This window comes from Scardinius erythrophthalmus (assembly GCF_964197995.2).
Source record: "Scardinius erythrophthalmus genome assembly, chromosome: 1".
NCBI classification, from domain to species: domain Eukaryota; kingdom Metazoa; phylum Chordata; class Actinopteri; order Cypriniformes; family Leuciscidae; genus Scardinius; species Scardinius erythrophthalmus.
Genome location: NC_138221.1, coordinates 46599852 through 46619410, shown reverse-complemented (window position 1 = coordinate 46619410; position 19559 = coordinate 46599852). Strand labels below are relative to the sequence as shown.

General features: G+C 37.2%; 1 protein-coding gene across 3 annotated transcripts in view; it reads right to left on the bottom strand.

The window, feature by feature from the left end:
• Positions 1–269: 269 nt before the first annotated feature.
• syt3 (synaptotagmin III) overlaps positions 270–19559 on the bottom strand; it is a 36873-nt gene continuing 17583 nt past the window's right edge. For all 3 annotated transcript variants that reach the window (XM_081383663.1, XM_081383664.1, XM_081383665.1), the window contains exons 6-13: positions 19219–19401; positions 15694–15820; positions 15159–15377; positions 11697–11817; positions 10616–10787; positions 5670–5799; positions 4337–4427; positions 270–3028 (exon numbers count right to left, since the gene is read on the bottom strand). In XM_081383663.1, the coding sequence (XP_081239789.1) occupies positions 4341–4427; positions 5670–5799; positions 10616–10787; positions 11697–11817; positions 15159–15377; positions 15694–15820; positions 19219–19401 (1039 nt within the window). In that variant the 3' untranslated portion in view covers positions 270–3028; positions 4337–4340. The remainder of the gene's footprint in view (positions 3029–4336; positions 4428–5669; positions 5800–10615; positions 10788–11696; positions 11818–15158; positions 15378–15693; positions 15821–19218; positions 19402–19559) is intronic.

Sequence of the window (19559 nt, the reverse complement as noted above, 5' to 3'; positions counted from 1 at the left end):
CCCTGGATATCAAGGGTGTGTGAATTGAGCGTCTTGGTCACTATGTTTCTGACCAGAGAAGCAGCGACCTGATTGAACAAATACAAGAAAGAAAAAAAAAATTGCATCTGAAGTCAGTCCGTAATGTGAAATTATCTCGTGGCACTTAAACGATAAAAGACATGTCCCCCTCTTTGTCTCTGTTTGCAAGGAATGCTCAGACAGAAAAGATAGTCACATTAGCCAAAAGATATGAAGAGAACCAGTTGTTTTTTTTCCCTTTTTCTTTTAAAGACAATGAAAAACTTCCAACATTTTATTCCTCGACAGCTGTGGCCACCAGATTTGTCCCCTCGTACACACAGAGCACATTTACAAAAAAAGAAAAGCACATCCAACACGAGAACACAGATCAGGCTAGGGACACGTTTCAGTGACGAGCTGGTTAGGAACACAACGGAGACAGGTCACTACCACATTCTACTGAGAACGACCGAAACGCGCGTCTGAGAAACAGACCCTGTCCCTACCAAGTGCAACAGGTCCTACACAAGAAATAGCTCCTCTAAGACACAGGACAGGAGACACTTGATTGTTCAAAACGAGATTTTCTCTGTGCAGGACAAAGGACGGGTTGAGGGAATTGGAGACGTACACAGGGTTACGGTGACATATACCGACACACGGGCATACACGCGCACACACAAACCGACAAGCCAACGCATAACGACACAAAAAACGCACTCCCACAAACACATAGCATACATGGGAGGAAAAAGAGGATCAATGCGTGCGTCTTTCCGAAGCGGTCCTCTTGGCAGAAGGATGATGGAGAGCACACACTTCCTCTTTTGAAATTAAAAATGTCTAAGAGATCCCCAAAAAAATATCCTGGCATGGTACAAAAATAAAATACTATGGCCAGATCTTTTCCCCCTAGGATATGTTTCCAGGAAGTGCACACAAATCCAAGGTCCGTCTCAGTTAGGGTCCTCTGGCAATAGTTGAAATCAATGATAGCTCCCTTTGTAAAAGTTCTCAAGGGGATTCAGTCTGCCAGTGTGTCCAGGTCAGGGAAACATATTCTCAAACCATTTCCTTCCGTATCTGGTAGAACAAGAAGAATGGCTGGACTCTAAACAAAGGAATAAGGAAACACTGCTTATCTCAATGAGCTCCAAGCAGAAGGTGATACAAATGTAAAAGGCAGAGGGACATATTTCGATACTGCACGACATGATTTGGCCAACGGATCCGTCCTTATTTCTCCATCTCCAAATGGGAACGGTCATAAAGTAGTCCTCCTCTCCAGAGAAACAGGAAACAGTTGCAAGGATTCTGCATTGGCAGAGAAGACCACTCCGAGAACTTGCAGCTACTTGTCCGACTGAAAGCACTTTCTAGAGATTTTCTAAAGCTACACACAGACACCCGTACAAACTCACATACGCACATGCGCTCACACATACACAGAAACATTCGTGGTCCATAATCTATCAGGTCTCTCTCCTGATTATCATTTTTTTAAGTAATTAAAATCTCTTTTTTTTGTAGGCTCACTTTTTTTTAAATAACTAAATAAAGATTATCTATTTAAAGTGGGAATGTTTGTCATATTTCCCCTGAATAAATCATGAATATTTACTTTAACATCATTCCTGAAGCAAAACCATCCATGCCAGTTGTTTTGGTTTTAAACCACCTTGAGGATTCCGATGCTAACGCACGAGTGATTTTTATTGATTTTAGTTCAGCTTTTAATACTGTTCAACCACATGTCTTAATTAAAAAATTAAAGCGGTTAAATGTAAATCATCCAATTATACAGTAGTATCACTCCTTTTTAGCAAATAGAACTCAGAGAGTCTAAGTAAATAGTTTATCGTAAGTAAAACACTGTAGCACTGGCGTTCCTCAGAACTGCGTCAGCTCACCAGCTCTTTTTACGAGTGCTCAAGTCGGCACTCACAGAACTACATTCTGAAGTACTCAGATGATACAGTAATTTTAAGTCTGCTGAAAAAACAAGACTCCTCTTCTATTTTTTATTCTGAGATTAATTCATTTGTAGACTGGTGTGATGCAAATTTTCTAATAGTGAATACTAAGAAAACGGAGGAAATCATTTTTGATCCCAAGGGCATTGGAGATCATATGCCCATAGTCGTCCATAATCAAGAAATCACACAGGTGCAATCATACAAGTACTTAGGAGTACATATAGACAAATCTCTTACGTGGGACAAGCGTGTTAATTGGGTGTGTGAAAGACATCACCAGAGATTGTACTTTTTACGAAGATTGTGGTTTTATGGAGTTGATAGGAAAATTATGTTCCTTTTTTATCAGTCTGTTCTAGAAAGTGTGATTAGATATGGTCTGTCCACTTGGTACAGTGATCTTTCTGTAAAATCAAAATCAAAGATATTATATATTGTTCGAACTTCATTGAAAATGATTGAAAGACTGAAAGACTATCATAGTATTCAGACTCTGTATGAACAATGCACATTAAATGAGGCAAAAAGGATTTTAAGCGACCCATCTCATGTACTCTACCGCTCTTATGAACTCTCTTACCATCTGGAAGAAGGTACAGAACTCTCCGTTATAAACAGAACAGGTTCAAAAACTCTTTTGTACCGGTATCAATTAGACTGCTGAACATGAATTAGTTAAGTTTATTTATTTTTATGTGTATGATGTGTATATTTTGTGTCATTTTTTAATGTAGGCTATCAGGTTTTGGCGAAATGCTGGCCATTACAAATTTCCCTATCAAGGACAATAAAGTATATAAAGTATATTTAATTTGTTTTGATTCCATGTGTATGTCTGTTTGTGGTGTTGTGGATGTGGATGTACCTGTGTGTGTGAGTCCGATCTAGTCTAGGTGTTTTTCTATAAATTGTGTTGGGTCTGCAGGGTTGATTTAGATGAACAGCACTAATGCAAGCACAGTCTCTCTTCTCTGGTTCTTTCTTGATGAAAAATTATTCACAGGTGAAAAGAAAGAATGTATTTCTGTTGCTAAAAAGATAATGCTGACCTGAGGATGAGAAAAAGAAACAAAGAGAAAAAACACTGTTAACCATAGAAACACAAACAGCAAGTTACATGAACACAAACTACTCCAGTGAACAGATGGCTGCATTCACACAGTGTTTTGGATTGACAACTGCATTTACTACCAGGTGTGACTGTTAAATAGCTTAGAAGTGCATTCTGTCAGTATGAACAAATAAAAAAATAAATATCAAAGATATTGCCTTCTTAAATACCAGAAAGTCTTGTCACAATTGACATGAGTAAAAAATAATAAAAGAATCTAATTGAGGAGCAAGTTAATGTGTCAAATCTTAATTAACCAATGGTGGCTTCAAATGCTGTTTTAATTTATTTATTTTTAGACAGCAGAATTTGGGTCATAAAACTAGTCTTGCATAGCTAGACCAAGTCCTGGACTGCATGGCAGCTTTCATTGGCCCAAGAGGACGTCTGACTGACATGTAAAGCAACCAATCACAGTTCGTTTCGTTTCGCGTCATATTTAGGGGAGTGGAAATATGAAATTTGATTTCCCTACAATAACAGACCAGAGTGTAAAACACTTGGACATATTTTAAAGACTCTATACCATGAACTTCACATACTATTGCCAAACCAGCATTTAGTTTATCCTGATAAGCGCTTATTCACAGTTGTAAACACAATGGCTTTCTTGTTCCTTGAGGGGGTTTGGCAGCCATCACCACAGTTTCCATGCACGTCTTCCGGAAATCCTGTATATTTCAACCAATCTAATGACGACTTCCAAACTCCTGAAGTGTTTCCCATGTTGTGTGCCATATGCATCAGACGTTCAGCCAACTGTCCATAGGCTTTAAATCTGAGGCTGAGACTATAACAAATCAAGCTCATGTGAAGCTCATTATCTTTGTTACCAGAACCTCACATAACTAGTTGATCAGTGCGGTTCCATTTACATTGCACATACTAACCACACTCGATCTCAAAATTCACATTTGATTCCTGAAACTTCAAGCAGCCAATTTGGTTACAGAATGCAGTTGTGAATGAGAAAACTGTGTGAACATAACCATTTTTGGCACTCTAAAATGTATATCAAACGTATCCTGTTGCTGTGTGAACTTAGCCATTGATGTTTTCAGTCTGTGTTATTAGTTCATGACTAAAATCTGAAGTACTCTAGTGCAACCCTATGATGCATTCACCCACACAGATCCCATATGTGAGGAAGTACCATTCTATTTACGGTGTGTGTGTGTGTGTGTGTGTGTGTGTGTGTGTGTGTGTGTGTGTGTGTGTGTGTTTATGTTGATGTGTGTATACTCACATCTCTACTCAGAGTGAGGGCTGTCCACCACTATGTGTGGCTTAGGGGAGGCTGTGGCACTCTTTGACACATATGCGTTTATGGATTTCTCCTGGGAGGGTAAAAATCAATGAACATACATGATTATTCAGAAGGTGATTTGGTACATATAATGCATTACAAATGTAATTCACAATTCACTGTCTCTTTTTTCATTAAGAGTGTAACCACAGTTATAATTCATCATAAATTCTATACTGACCAAATTAAACTTAAGATTTTAATGAATATCAAACATAACAAATGGTATTAATATAGGTATTAATGCATTTAACACCACTGAACTGTACGATTGACCATTACATTTTTATATCTTTCTGTTTCCTTCTCACAAACAAAATTGAATTTAAACTCAAATCAGTATTTCATGTCCATTTATTTATTTATTTGGCAAGTCTCCATGCAACGGGAAAAATTATGTGCAATCAGTCGCAAAATAAACCGCTTCAGGGGTCCTGATCCTGCTGTTGGGATTTAATATGCAATACATTAGCACTTACAAATAAATCTTATTTTATATAACCAGGAGAAAGATAAGTATTACACTGATTAAGATTATAAGGTCTATTATAGGGCATTAGGAATGCATTAACATGTATTATGAATACCATTATTATAATGCATAATATATACAGGCTTCAAGGAAAGGGTTCCCGGAAAGGTTATTTATTTATTTGACTTCTTTCTTTCTAGATTTTCTTTAAGTCTTATCTAGTGAAATTTGACAGCACAATTTCAATATCACAACAGTATTCAAACTTCAAGAAACAGAAGTACTACATTAACTCATTAAATAATAAACAAAGGAATGAAGCATTTATGCATTTTTCAATAAAATAAGCATTACTTTAAGTCATTATTTACATTATTTACAGTCAGTGAGTGAGTAGTCCGCTCTTTTTCATGCCAATGTTTTCTGATTAATACTGTCAACATAATAGGCAGCAGCAGCAGCTCTATTAGACTGTATTTACACTGTAAGGTCTAATGCACACCTTTGTTCCATCTGTTTACATTCACTAAAAACATAACTGAATGTGTTTACATTAACATCTCAGCCAAATGGGCATTTTAACCAAAAGGTGCATTTGACCGCAAAGTGCAAGCACTATTTACATGCATGCAAATAAAACCTAAGTACTGCTACTTTTAAGACGTGAACCTGCTCGAATGGTGTTCACTCATAAGGACAAATGGGTATCAGGTGCAAAAATGAAGGACATGCATAGAGGGCACTGCCTATTTTCACATGCTCACAACACACACACACTCTCCATGCGGTCACGCTGTCTACCTCCACCAGCTGGTGCCAGTGTTCAATAGGCTTGCGGGGATTCGCCAGCATGGCTGTCCAGTGCTCCCTTCCCGGCCCATCAGCATCACTGCCCACACGGCACATCCCAATTACCTCATTATGACCGATACTGAGAGACGAAGAGAGAGAGAGAGAGAGAGAGAGAGAGAGAGAGAGAGAGAGAGAGAGAGAGAGAGAGAGAGAGAGAGTGGGAGGGAGGGATTGAATTAATGCAGTTAGGCTAAGAAATGAAGGAGAACCACAGCACAGTGCATCCATTACAACAAATGGACGAGAGAGAGAGAGAGAGAGAGAAAGATGGAAAAGAGACACAGGAGAACATAAGGAGCGAGAAAGCACAAAGTAATAAGATATAAAATCAGTCCTAATCGACATCATATAATTAGAAAGATACAGACAGGACCTTCGTGTCATATAGCAACCTGCACATTAAGACACACACACACACACACACACACACACACACACACACACACACACAGAGCGTTTCCACATGCAGTCCTTTAATTACGAAGACACAGTCAGAGAGATCACATAATTACACAGATAAACAGAGAACAGAAGGGGAGAGAGACAGAGGTACATTCCAATTACTGAATTACAGAGATAAACAAAATGAGGCGGGAGCACAGGGAACGGAATGAATGAGTCGAGTGAAAATTTGTCACAGAGGACAGATGGGTATTCGTTTATGATAGGTCTACTGATTACCAAATATAAAGAAAATGAGAGAGAGAAGATGAGAAGAGAGAGAGCTGTCATAATCACTTAATTACTCGAAAAGTGAGTATGAGAAGCTTCTTGAGTGAAGGTGGAATAACAAATGGATTTAATAAGTGGAACTTAAATAAATCGTTCCTCTTGCATTTACAATTGATCAGAGACAAATGAGACAAAATTAATTATAATAATGCATAATGTTTACTTCAAAGCTATTGTTAAATATACATTCAAGAAAAAAAAATCTGTCGTGATAGGGCTGGATTTGTATAGAGACAATATGACATAACTTTATGAAGACCTACTTTGATGAACATCAAACAACAACTAACCTATTGCAGTAGTGATGATTTATACTTAGTAATTTCACAAGAGTCCCTGCAACTGTTTTTATTTTTAAATTTACTTAAATTTACTCATTTACTCAAAAAAAAAAAAAAGTTTTTCACCTAGGCTGCAATATATGCTGTAATATTGTAATAATAATAAAAAAAATGTATCTGATGTCAAAGCTGTATTTTCAGCATCATTACTCCAGTCTTCAGAATCATATGATCCTTCAGAAATTATTCTAATATGATGATTTGGTGCTTAATCAGCATTTCTTGTTATTATAAGTGTTGCTGTACTACTTAATATTTTTTGTTGAAATGGTGAAACATTATTTTTAAGGATTTTTTGATGAATAGAAAGTTCATAAGAACAGCATTTATGTGAAATAAAACTAAAATGTTAAAATAAACGTTTGTAACCTTATAAATGTCTTCACTGTCACTTTTCGCTGAACAAAAGTATTAATTTCTTTAGTAAAATGATTTGTTCAGATGTTTCAAACAAACAGGTTTAAACAATTCACTAGAGCTCCTGAATCTATTTTCTAAAATATTGAGTTAAATGCTGCTGTGCACCATGTTTACACATGTTAGTTATATTAATCATTTAGTTTTTTTGTATAAATGTATTGGTCTAATTTAAAGCAGTCACCCTAATTCAGATCTTCATTTTGTGACAGATAAACACAGCTCTGATAGTTAAACAACTGACTTGAATTCAACCCCTTAAATAGCTTCAATATAGCTTGTAGAGTAGATAACTACTTTCTAAAAGGCACTACTTAAAATTATTAGTAGTTACTGCCATTAAATCAAGTTGTGAAGACTTAAAACAAAGTCAAAGTGTTGCAAAAATCCTGAAATCAAATGAATAACATCATGAATAACGTTTTATGAAGCGTCTGCATGCCAAGAACAACATTCATTTAAATACAGAAACATTGCAAAAGATTTTTGCATTGAATGTTTAGCATATCATATATAGGCTATGTAAGAAATGACTATTATCCAACAGATAACGCTTCTGAATGGAGCGTTTGGCACAGATGGCATGCAGCAATGCTAAGAGCAATTCATCAGGCGTTATCTGTGGCTCACAGATGAGCGGCTTCATTAGGAGGGGCTGGTGGTGTGCCGCATGCCATTGGGGAGAGATGGAATCACGGAGAGCATCGACAAACACATTTGGGGAACTCAGATGTGGATTTCCTTAGCACTGAAAGAGATTCTTAAAATAGAACCTGATGCACGATTTGTATGCACCTGATTTTCACGAGGCATATTTTGTTCCACAAAAGCATACAAAATATGGGCATAAAAGTGGGATTAGATGATACACACCTAGCAGTAGGTGTACGTTCTTTTAGAAAAGTGAAAAACATAATAACTGAATAATATAAAAGCTAGACATAAATGCCACTCTGAAGGTCTATCATACTGAAGTGCTTCATGAAGAGAAAACACACAGACACAGACACACACACACACACACACACGGCAAGAAACAATGGCTGTGTTACAGAATGTCTCACCACCAGATATTACTGTCATTAGTATTAGGCCGTCATGTATATTCATGAGATGTCTGTCTTTATGCAAAACAGTGCAGACGTCCACGAGGAACAGTCTGACACACAGGGGCATAAGGCCCTATGTTCAGTGGAGCGCAGACACATACAAATTTGTGCAACAGGAATTCTAATTCACCAATTAAACAACAAACTATCATATCAGTATTAGCCAAATGCCTGAAAAGATAATTTATTCAGTTTTCATTGCTAATTTCTCAAACAGCGTACTGTAGTAAAATGCACAGTGCAGGTCTAGACTGAACATTTTAATGAAGTTACTTAATTCATCTCATTAATAATAATTAAAGGTACACTATGTAACTTTTTTTTTGTTCAAAATTAACAAACGAGTCAATACATCATCAATCCTTGTTCCAAAACGTGTTTTTGTCTTACCCTGATTTACTATGGTAAGCCTGTTATAAGTGTTTATATTTCAGACTGGGCAGAATGATTTTCGTGGGAAATTATGTACAAAAGTCACTCGCCCATGCGTGCTTCGTGACTCTTATCCATAAATAGAGAAAAGTTGCTCCGGCGACTTTGCCGCATGTACAGTATGGTGTGAGAGTGGCAGAGGTTAGTTGTCACAATGAGCGAGGAACCTCTGGGTAACCAACATTGGCTTGGCTTTTTGGAGATGGCGAGAACTGAGGGATTTGAAATGTTGTAAAGGTGACGCGGTGATGCCATGTTTATAGCTCAACAGGTGAGTAAGGTATTTTATTGATCAGATAATTGCATTAAGTAGCTCTCTAATAGAGTGCATTGTAAAGCATTATCTGTTGTGAAAGGTTATTTAATCATGGTTGTTGTAGTTGTGCTTGAATTTATTTTCAAGGAAGTACCATGTCTATTAATGTTTATAGCTACAGTAACGTCTTCAGCTAGTCAGCTTGAGATCCTTTCCATCTAAACAGGTTATATCTCTTAAGCCTATGAGCAGTAGGATAACCATATTCATCCACAGAGTCACACAGAACAAAAGCACAACCAAAAAAATGTTCTTCCGCAAAATGCTTACAGTTTTGATTTTTAATCTCTAGAGGGCCAAAAGTTACATAGTGAACCTTTAATAAATGAAACTATAAAAGCAATTAATCAAATCTGTAAACATTAAAATGTTACATATTTAATAAGGATTTTTTTAAATATAATATAAACATTTAATATGCTATAATAGATTACACATAATTCAATGTAATAATATTACATTATAAGACATTTTTAAGATTCTGTTTCTAGGTCATTAAACAAATAAGTACATTTTGTGACATTGATCATGTGACTGGTCAGATGTTATTGCTTTTGTTGAAGTTCAAAATACTTTTAGGATCATCTCAAATCATACTTGTGGAGTTCAATTACTTCAAGTACTTGAGTTAGAGTGCTGCATGTTCACTCAAATATACATTATATCACTATATATAAATATATATATATATATATATATATACAGTATATATATATATATATATATACAGTATATACAGTATATATATATATATATATATATATATATATATATATATATATACAGAATATATATATACACACACACACACACACTACTGTTCCAAAATGTTGAAGTCAGTATGGTTTTTAAAAAACTGTTTAAAAGAAGTCTTTTGTGCTCACCAAGGCTGCATTTCTTTGATCAAAAATATAGTAAAAACAATAATATTGTCAAATAGTATTACTAATAACCAATAAAATAACCATGTTCTATTTCAATATGTTTTCAGCATCATTACTCCAGCCTTCAGTGTCACATGATCATTTAGAAATCATTCTAATATGCTGAATTATGATGAAACATTTATAATTATTAAGAAATGTTTACTTACTAACAAATGTTAAAAAAACAGTTGTGCTGCTTAATATTTTTTGTAGAAACCATGATGCATTTTTTTCAGGATTTCTTGATTAATAGAAAGTACAGAAAACAGCATTAATTTCAAATAGAATTAAAATTATAAATGGCTTTACTCTCATTCTGAATCAATTTAATGCATCATTGTATTAATTTCTTTTATAAAAAAAATCTTAGGAACATTAGTATCTGTTACACTGGAGAAATTAAAGTATTTACACAAGTGGAGATCTAATTTAAAGTTCTCCCTCTGACCTCTTATAAAGGCTTCATCCATTCAATGAATTCAGTGAGACACAGCCTGTAAGCATGCCTAAAGTTACAAGTGGGCACTTCCTGTCAAGCCTCATATCACAGCACGGAGCTTGACATGTTGCAGCATGAGTCTCAGATCCCATCACAGCATGAAAAAGGCAGTCATGATCTTACCAGTCATAGTCCATGACAGCAATGATGAGCGACACATTCTCGATGTTCTCATTGGGGATATCAAAGACCAGAGCCTCATTATATGTAGGATTGAGAGTATTCTTCTTTATGGACGTCTTCCTTTTTTTCAGCCTTCGACCTTCACAAACCAGAGATGCCTTTACGTATGGATCTGAGAGAGCAAGAACACAAGAGTAAAGGAGAAAGACAATTTGTCAAAGAAATAGCAACAGCAGCACATAATGTTTCGACAACATTAAAAGTAATGCTAATAACGATATAACATAGTTTTTTTTTTATCATCGATCAATTATTGTGCTAGCAATAACGAAACATTAGCATTGGCGTATTGATGCCTGTACCGAATGTTACTTTTTTATAATTCACCGTCATGTCCTATGAGAGAAACTTTATTACATTACTTTAAGCCTTATTGCTGTGATAATAAAAAAAAAAAATCAGGATTCCTTGATTAATAGAAAGTACAAAAAACAGCATTCATTTCAAATATAATTAAAATTATAAATGGCTATACTCTCACTTTGGATCAATTTAATGCATCATTGTATTAATTTCTTTTATAAACAATCTTAGGAACGTTAGTATCTATTACACTAGAGAAATTTAAGTATTTACACAAGTGGACTCATAGCAATAACGAAACATTAGCACTGGCGTAATGATGCCTGTACCGAATGTTACTTTTTTATAATTCACCGTCATGTCCTATGAGAGAAATCTTTATTACATTACAAGCCTTGCTGTGATAATTAAATTAGCCAACACTAATTACAGATGTCTCTTGTCCTTACGACTGCAATGTTGATGCCTTTATGAGGCGTATTTTTGACATTCAACTTTTTAGAGGTGCTATTTGATATTCACAACTTCAGAACTGATGCTTTTATGACCTTTAATGTTATTTCATTATTCACATGCTGGACGTGTTACATCAAGGTTATTAATGAGCAGCGGTTTCATCACGTCTCAATGTTAGCAATGTCTGAGGCACTAATGAGGTATCGCTGTTAATTATGAGGGAATTAGAGGAATGGCTGGGGACAACGAGCGGCCCAGGCACCTGAGAAGCCAGTGAGGTCCATAGCTTTCAGATTGGTGGCCTTAATGATGGTGACGGTCAGTCGGCCAGCTGTTGGCAGGTAACACAGTGAGAAGTTCAGCTCGCCCAGGTCAGCTTTCTCCTGCAGACATAACAAACATATGGAAAGGTCCAATGTTCAATTTGAAGTTACTGAAAGTAATGCAAAAATCAATAATAATGAAATTCATGGAAACCTTTTAATGATTAAACTTTAAATACTTGAAATGTTTCAATAATTAATTTGTCCCTTTAACCGAAAGGATAAACTGAAGGAATGTCTGTGGCTTTTAATACTAAATCAAACTTCAGGTTCAATTGAAAGGAAGCTCTATAGACGGCATCTGTGGCCTGCTTTGATTACCACAGATAACTCGTCCTTGAATTTGCACAAATAAGATGAAAATTTGTTTACAGTTACAGCAATGCACTTACAATGGAAGTCCATGGAAATGCACCATGAAAAACACAGAGTGTAGGAGTAGGAGCACAGCCATGAGGCTTATGACCTGATCACACGTTCATCGATTTTAATGCAAACTTGCTGCTCAACTCCTGTTATGCTATGCAAATCCATTAAACCCTGTAACTTTTAGAAAGCAATACTGCAGCAGAGAAACTGTGTACAAACAAGTTCAAAAGTTTGGGATTGGTAAGATTTTTAATGCTTTTGAAAGAAGTCTCTTATGCTCACCAAGGCTGCATTTACTTGATCAGAAACACAGTAAAACAGTCATATTTTTAAGATATTATTAAGATTTAAAAAGATTTTAATATATTTTAAAATGTAATGTATTCCTGTGTTGGCAAAACTGAATTTTCAGCATCATTACTCCAGTCGTCAGTGTCACATGATCATTCAGAAATCATTCTAATTTGATGATTTGCTGCTCAAGAGATGTTTATTATTAATATTATCAATGTAGAAAACAGTTGTGCTGCTCAGTATTTCTCTGGATTATTTTAGCAAAAGTGACAGTTAAGACATTTATAATGTTACAAAACAGTTGTATTCCTCAACTTAATGTATCTTTGCAAAGTAAACTTAACTTAAAAAAACTTACTGACCCCAAACCTTTGAATTGTAGTGCAAGTGCATTACTGTACACACAGTTTTTGCAAAATGATTGTCTGAATTTTACAACTTTACCACACTGCAAAAAAGCATTATTCTGTTCCTTGATTTTACAAAGCATACCGTTTAATTCAGATTGAAAATCTATTTAGATTTATCACGTCATCACTTGCATGTGTTTAAAGAATGTCAGACAGATTCTCCTAGCTAAAGCATGTGTTGGATGCTAGGTTTGTTTTCCCCCTTATACGCTTTGTTGAGACTTTCATCTTTCTCTCAAGTTCTTGTTCTGCCAGACAGAATTAATCATCAGCTATGATGAAAAAGGAACAAGGGCAGCAGAGGTAAACAAAAAGAGCCGCAATATTCCATCAAAAACGTCAAGCATCTGAGGTACATCTCTCCAAGACCTATAGAAGCTCCCAGCTTCGGGTCTGAGTCTGTACACGTGATGTGAATGCTACTGTACGTGATGTGAGATTTTTCTGCTATACACCAGCACCTCGAAAAATAAATTACACCTCAAGTCATTTTTTTTACCAGCCGAGTAGGTAAATCGGTTAATGCCACCTGAGTGGCCGAGCGGCTGAACATTTCATTGACATCCATTCACATGTCAGACACACAAATGTCAGGAACACACTCAAATCCAGCATGAATCACTGAACCATTTTTAAATTTGTCTTGTCAGACAAAGTAGATGGTGCCAAATTTATCTTCTTTCCTTCATTTGACCTAGTCATGCTGTGGAAAATTTCATCTTCCTTATTTAAACACTACAGCTTGTGTTCGTTTTGATTAATTCCCTCTGTTCTCCAAAGGTACAAATAACTTTTAGAATAACAATATTCTAGGATCATGATAAAAATGTTTCTAAAAACCGCTCCATTAAGATGCTGTGGCAATTTCAGAAGTGCTCTTGACAAAAACTCCTTTGCAGAGTTGACCTTCACTAATTTTCCCTGGAAGGGCGAGCACATGCATCACTAGATCTCCTCACACCTCTCCTACCAACATCCCCAAGGACACATCATCATCGACTTAGCATGTAATCATGCATGATTTTCAATGGTGAAAAACGTCTCATGAATATTAAATGAGCTTTTTAACTCTGCTTAAGAGAGATATGCAAATACCATGAAAGATACCATAATTATCATCAAATCTGACTTGGCTAAGGTTCCTCAAAATGAAACCAAGCATAATTTATTGGGTGAAATTTGCTAAAGAGTGTTCAGGTGCAAAATCTTGCCTCTAAACAAAATACCACTGGCAGTACAGTTTAATAGACACTAAAGGCATAAATATAGTGCTATATTTATTTTTTTTCCCAGGAAAAACACGCCTCACTTCTAGTGTAAAATGTGGTAACCTGTAATTGTTACCTTTTATAGTTATTTCTCCCAGAATCGTTCCTTAAAAATAGGTTTGTTGGTATAAATGAATGCATTTACTTTGATTCAGCTATATTAAATAATACTATTGACTTGAGATTGCTATTTGTCTGTCATAATTAAAATTGCGCATGTACCACACAGGGAAGGTAGATTTTGCTCAAAAGAGACATTTGTGGATCTTTTTATTGATGACAGCAGTAAAATGATGATCAAGTGAAAGAGAAGAGTGTTATATCTTGGCACATATCCAGAAGTTTGGTGTGGTCAAGTGCACTTCCAACATTTCCAATTCAGGTGTTGGTGTGGGGCTAATGTGTTCAGTGCGAGTGCTTTTACATATTGAGTTGTGGAGCTCATAGAAGACCCGGATTCGAGTCTGGCCCAGGTCATAATGTTTGACTTCCAGTCTCCCTGCTACTGTGTATGGCAACTAATATGATGGCAGGATTTAGCTCCAACAATAATCAAAACCCAAACCTGTATGACTTTCTTTCTTCTATGGAACATAAAAGATTTTTATCCATACAATGGAAGTCAATGGTCACATCATCTTTTTTATTTATTTTTTGCAGTTTTCCTTCCGCAGAAGAAAGCAAATCATAAAGGTTTAGAGTGAATTTTTGGGTAAAGGATTTCTTCAAAATCACACACAGGTGTGTTTCATAAGAGGACAGCGGCTCTCCAGGAGCGAAGCTGAATAGCCTTGCTGTACAGTCTCAGCATAGTACGCCAGATCGTGATATTAAAAAATCTGGTAGTTGTAGTCTGTTGCATCCTTCACAACCTAGCACTCAGAACCGTTCTTTTTTTGCCGTGTTTGTGGCGTTACCTAATTTGCATAAACCTTTCAGCAAATCGAGTGCTAAAACAACACAGACAACATGTGCAAATACCGTACTCAATGCTCTCACTGAATTCCTTTGTGTTTAAGGTCTAATGAACCTTTAATGTGTGTCTGTGTCACCATCTCACCGCGGTTCCTTCCACGATGTCTCTCCAAATAGGCTTTTCCCCGGTTCCCTCGCTGAAGTCCAGAAGGTTATCCACCACCACTTGACCTATGAGGTCATGTCTGGAGAAACGGTCGAAGTCGTAGACGGAGAAGTGGAGCTTGCGCGAGTGCAGCTCAGCCAGGGGCACGCCGAACTGGAACGTCTCATTAAAGATGGGGTTGAGAGTTTTTCTGTGCACCTGCGAACCAAAGCCACGGAGAGACCGAGCGGAAATGAGAGAAAGTGAAGGAAATTAGATAAGCGGAGGAGCTGAGAGGGAAAAGTGAGTGAAAGAAGCGAACAGGAGATCAAAACTGCAAATGCATAAAGTTAATTCAAAATGCAACGGCTGATATAGATGTATTTTTAGATGAACTAGGGCACTGGGGAAAAAAATCCACAGGCAGGCTTAGAAACGCAGATCTTAATGAGTCCTAAGAGGGTCTGCCATCTGAACAGTGGATTATTGTAAAAGCAGCGAGCTGACTGCTGCCTTGCTAGGATAAAAAAGATACCTTGGTCTGAAATTTCTTCTTCCTATCAGGCAGTAAGTAGATCTTGACATAAGGATCGGAGAAACCATTGGCATCCTTCGCCGGGAGGTCCAGGGCTTTCAGTATCTTAACCACCAGCTGCTCCGTGCTGTAAGAAAGACATGTCAGCGTCACCATAATTCACTTTGAACTATCTGGAACTGTCTGCGCTCGCTAGCCTGGGCGTAAGTTCATTTCAGCGTCATCTAACCGGCAAAGACAAGAGAGTTGGTTTATGCTGAAATAAGCTGACATCAAGGCCAGTATCAGGAGAGCATTGCTGCACTGAGTTTACTAAAGCTCAATGGCTGTCACCAAAGTTCAGGAAAACAGGGAAAAAAGAGGAGGTGCCAATGGTACAACTCAGCTCAACAACTTGGAAATAATTGACAGATGGATGGAGCCGTACTTGTGCTGTGCAAGCTAAAAGGATCTTGTATGAACGTGAATGTATGAGATAATACATCCCTAATGTGAATATAAAGACATGAATATTTAATGTGTAATGCAATGACTGTGGCCTCCAACACCGGACTTTATTAATAATCCAGAGCTTATTACGAAGCAAATCATAGGTCATTTCAAGGCTAGACTGCAGCGGTCTGGTGCCAAGCACAGTACGACCATGAACTTCTTAAGCAAGAGGCTCACCCAGTGTTTGCGCAGATGTAAATAAGAGAGGCAGGGGAACTTCTATGGTTGCTAATCAGGCCTTGTTAGAATGTGTCTCTCAGCGTTAACAAATGCGTCACCCTTTCATTAAGACACTTAAACAAATCAGCAACACTGGGGGAGGAAGAACACCAGCAGAAATCCAATATACGGCCTTAGACTTACTGACATGTTGCTCACAAAGAATGACATGACATGGTACAAATCTCAACAAATCAGGATGAAAATGAATACATTATTCATGCAATATTATCATCCAATTTGTAAGTGACAAATTTAATCATCTTATATTGTAGAAACGTATCAAGACAAGGATTAAAGTGCTGTTTACACTGACAGCGATTTGAAGAGTCATTCATTTTCAAAGACAGTTGCCAATTTCCACCAATGTGAGCAAAGATATTTCCACTTTAAATAAATGCAAATGATTATTTTTTTTATGATTTTTTTGCGGTTTCCGCAAAAATATTAAGTAATTGTTTTCAACTGTGATAAGAAATATTTCTTGAGCAATAAATCATCATATTAGAATGATTTCTGATGGATCATGTGACACTGAAGACTGGAGTAATGATGCTGAAAATTCAGCTTTGCTAAAATACATTTTAAAATATATTAAATTAAATTGTAAAAATATTACCGTTTATACTGTATATTTGATCAAATAAATGCAGCCTTGGTTAGCATAATTAACATCATGCTATTGAAAGGAGGTGAGTAATAATTAAATGATGGACAGTGTTAAAATGACAATATACGTTGTGTAGATTAACGTACTTGCAGTATTTTAACCATGATTCAGATGCCATGAGCAGCACAACCACCAATGGAAGTGCAAACAGTGCTTCATCCCCTGAATTAATTGGCTAGAGGTTGAGTAGGACCACCTACTAGCAACCAATGGCACAAAAACTCTGAAATTTCCTCCGATTAATTGCTGCAGCGTGAGCGGCCCTTAAGATGTTCTTGCTAATAGAAAAATCACATCAGATTGCAAAATAAGATATTTGTTGACATTTCAAGTTAGAAAAAACATTCCCAGATGCATTTTGAGCTGTCCAGTCTAATACACATTATATCAATTTGGCGGAATTAGAAATGAATCTCACGGAAAGTGGCATGCAGCACAACAGCACACTTTAAATCAGACTGGTCTTTAGACATGTACAGTGCTATTAGCACTCAGGGCTATAATTGAAAATGACAGGCTCTGTCTTGCCCACATTAGAGCGAGCATTTAAAGACCCCCCCCCACCCCCACCCCCACCCCCAGTTGTGTGTTGCATCGCACAATGGCTTTTCATTATTCAGTGACAGGCTCATTCAACCACCCCCTCCCTCCCTCCCTTTACAAAATCACTGCGAACCAAAACAAGAACTCAAACAAAAGTCATGCATTTACACATGCACCTTAAAGCGCTTGTGTGGAAAACACAATGATCAGCACTCAGCTGGAATCTGACAAATAGATGGATAAATTAAAATAATAATAAACCAACATCCAGCTCAAACCTTCGTAGACAATGGGTTGGAAATAGCTGCTATTCCCTCTGCGCCGCATGTGTTATCGGCCTGCTGCTGTGCTGATAGAAAGCTGCGTCCCACCGGATGCGACTCTGACTGACAGTGTCAACCTGCCCGCTATTCCCAAAATGCTTGTAGCTGTGACATATTCGCATTGATGTATTGCAAACGCAACAGCATAGCAGGAGGTGTGATGATGTCAATTAAACACACGGAGATGAGAAACAATCTTGGCCACTAGCTCTCACGAAAATGCTTAGTAATATGTCCGGTAGCATTTGCTTTAAAAGGAATAGAAATTCTGTTCATTTACTCACAACATGGGTGGGCAAATTGACCACAATGTCATATCAAAATATATTTCACAATAATGACAGTTATTTTTGTTCAAATTATATTATTACAATACCAACATTTTTGATTCAATTGAAATATCACAATTCTCAAAACCAATTTCGATATCCCAGCAAAAAATAATATTAGCCGAACTCTTTATTCTGTGGAACACAAAAGATGTTAGGCAGAATAGCTGTCTTTTCCATCCAATGAATGTGAAGGGTGGCCATGGCTGTTCACTTTATGGAAAAGAACAGCTTATTTGTTCCACAAAAGAAAGCAAGTAATTTAAGGTTTGGAACTACATCAGGAAATGATGATAGAATTTTCATTTGAGGGTGAACCATCCCTTTAATTTAAAAGCTTTCCATCTCCTACGCACACACACAATAGTGACATACTCACCTTAGAACTCTCACAGAAGAATATAATAGACCGATAATGTGATGAACAGGAACAGAAGTGTCAAATCATTTATTTGAACTACTCCCTATGTGTAAGGAACGAGATATCAATCTCCACTCACCCATCTTCATCTCTCTCCCTCTCTCCCTCAGCCTCCTCTGTAATTCTGGCCGAAACACAGTGCTGTGTTATTATGTGTTGACAGGCTGTGCTGTTTAAAGTGGCTGGTCATATATAATTCATGAGTGAAACAGCCTCTCATTCCTTCATTTCTCAAACATCAGCACTTTCCACCATTCTAATGTCCCTCTGCATGACGGCAAAATAAAGGACCCTGTCTGACGTGCACGGGCTGCCCACAGCGGGCCTGACTATAACTCATTGTGCTGACTGCAACTCCCCTGCTTCTTTCTCCAGCTCGCCTTTTCAGTTGTAAGCCCTGCCGATGAGATCTATTTATAAACCACTGATGTATTTAGAAGCATGGATCCACATTGTGTGACAGTTCCATGCGAGACACTTGGCCGTGGGGAGAGGAGGTAATGGTGGGATGGATCCGAGCAGACTCACTTGAAGGCGTAGCGCAGAAGGAAGCTGATTTTGCCGCAGTTGTCGCCTTGTTTGCCATCGCCCTGGTCTCCCTGGCGCAGCCGGTACAGTTCTGGTTTGATCTGCCCAATGCTGGTCAGCTGCTCACTCTTCTCCTCACCATGGAAATCAGGGCTGGAGAGCTGGTGAGTCATGGGCTTAGGCCTAGAGAGAGACCAGAGGGTGAACAACACACTCACACATGCACATGTATAGACAAAATCCCACCACACTGGATATTTCACCCCAAAATAAAAATAAAAAGAGGAAATTATATATTCCTTAAAAAAGGAAGCCTATTTGAACATTTTGGCTTTCTGCAC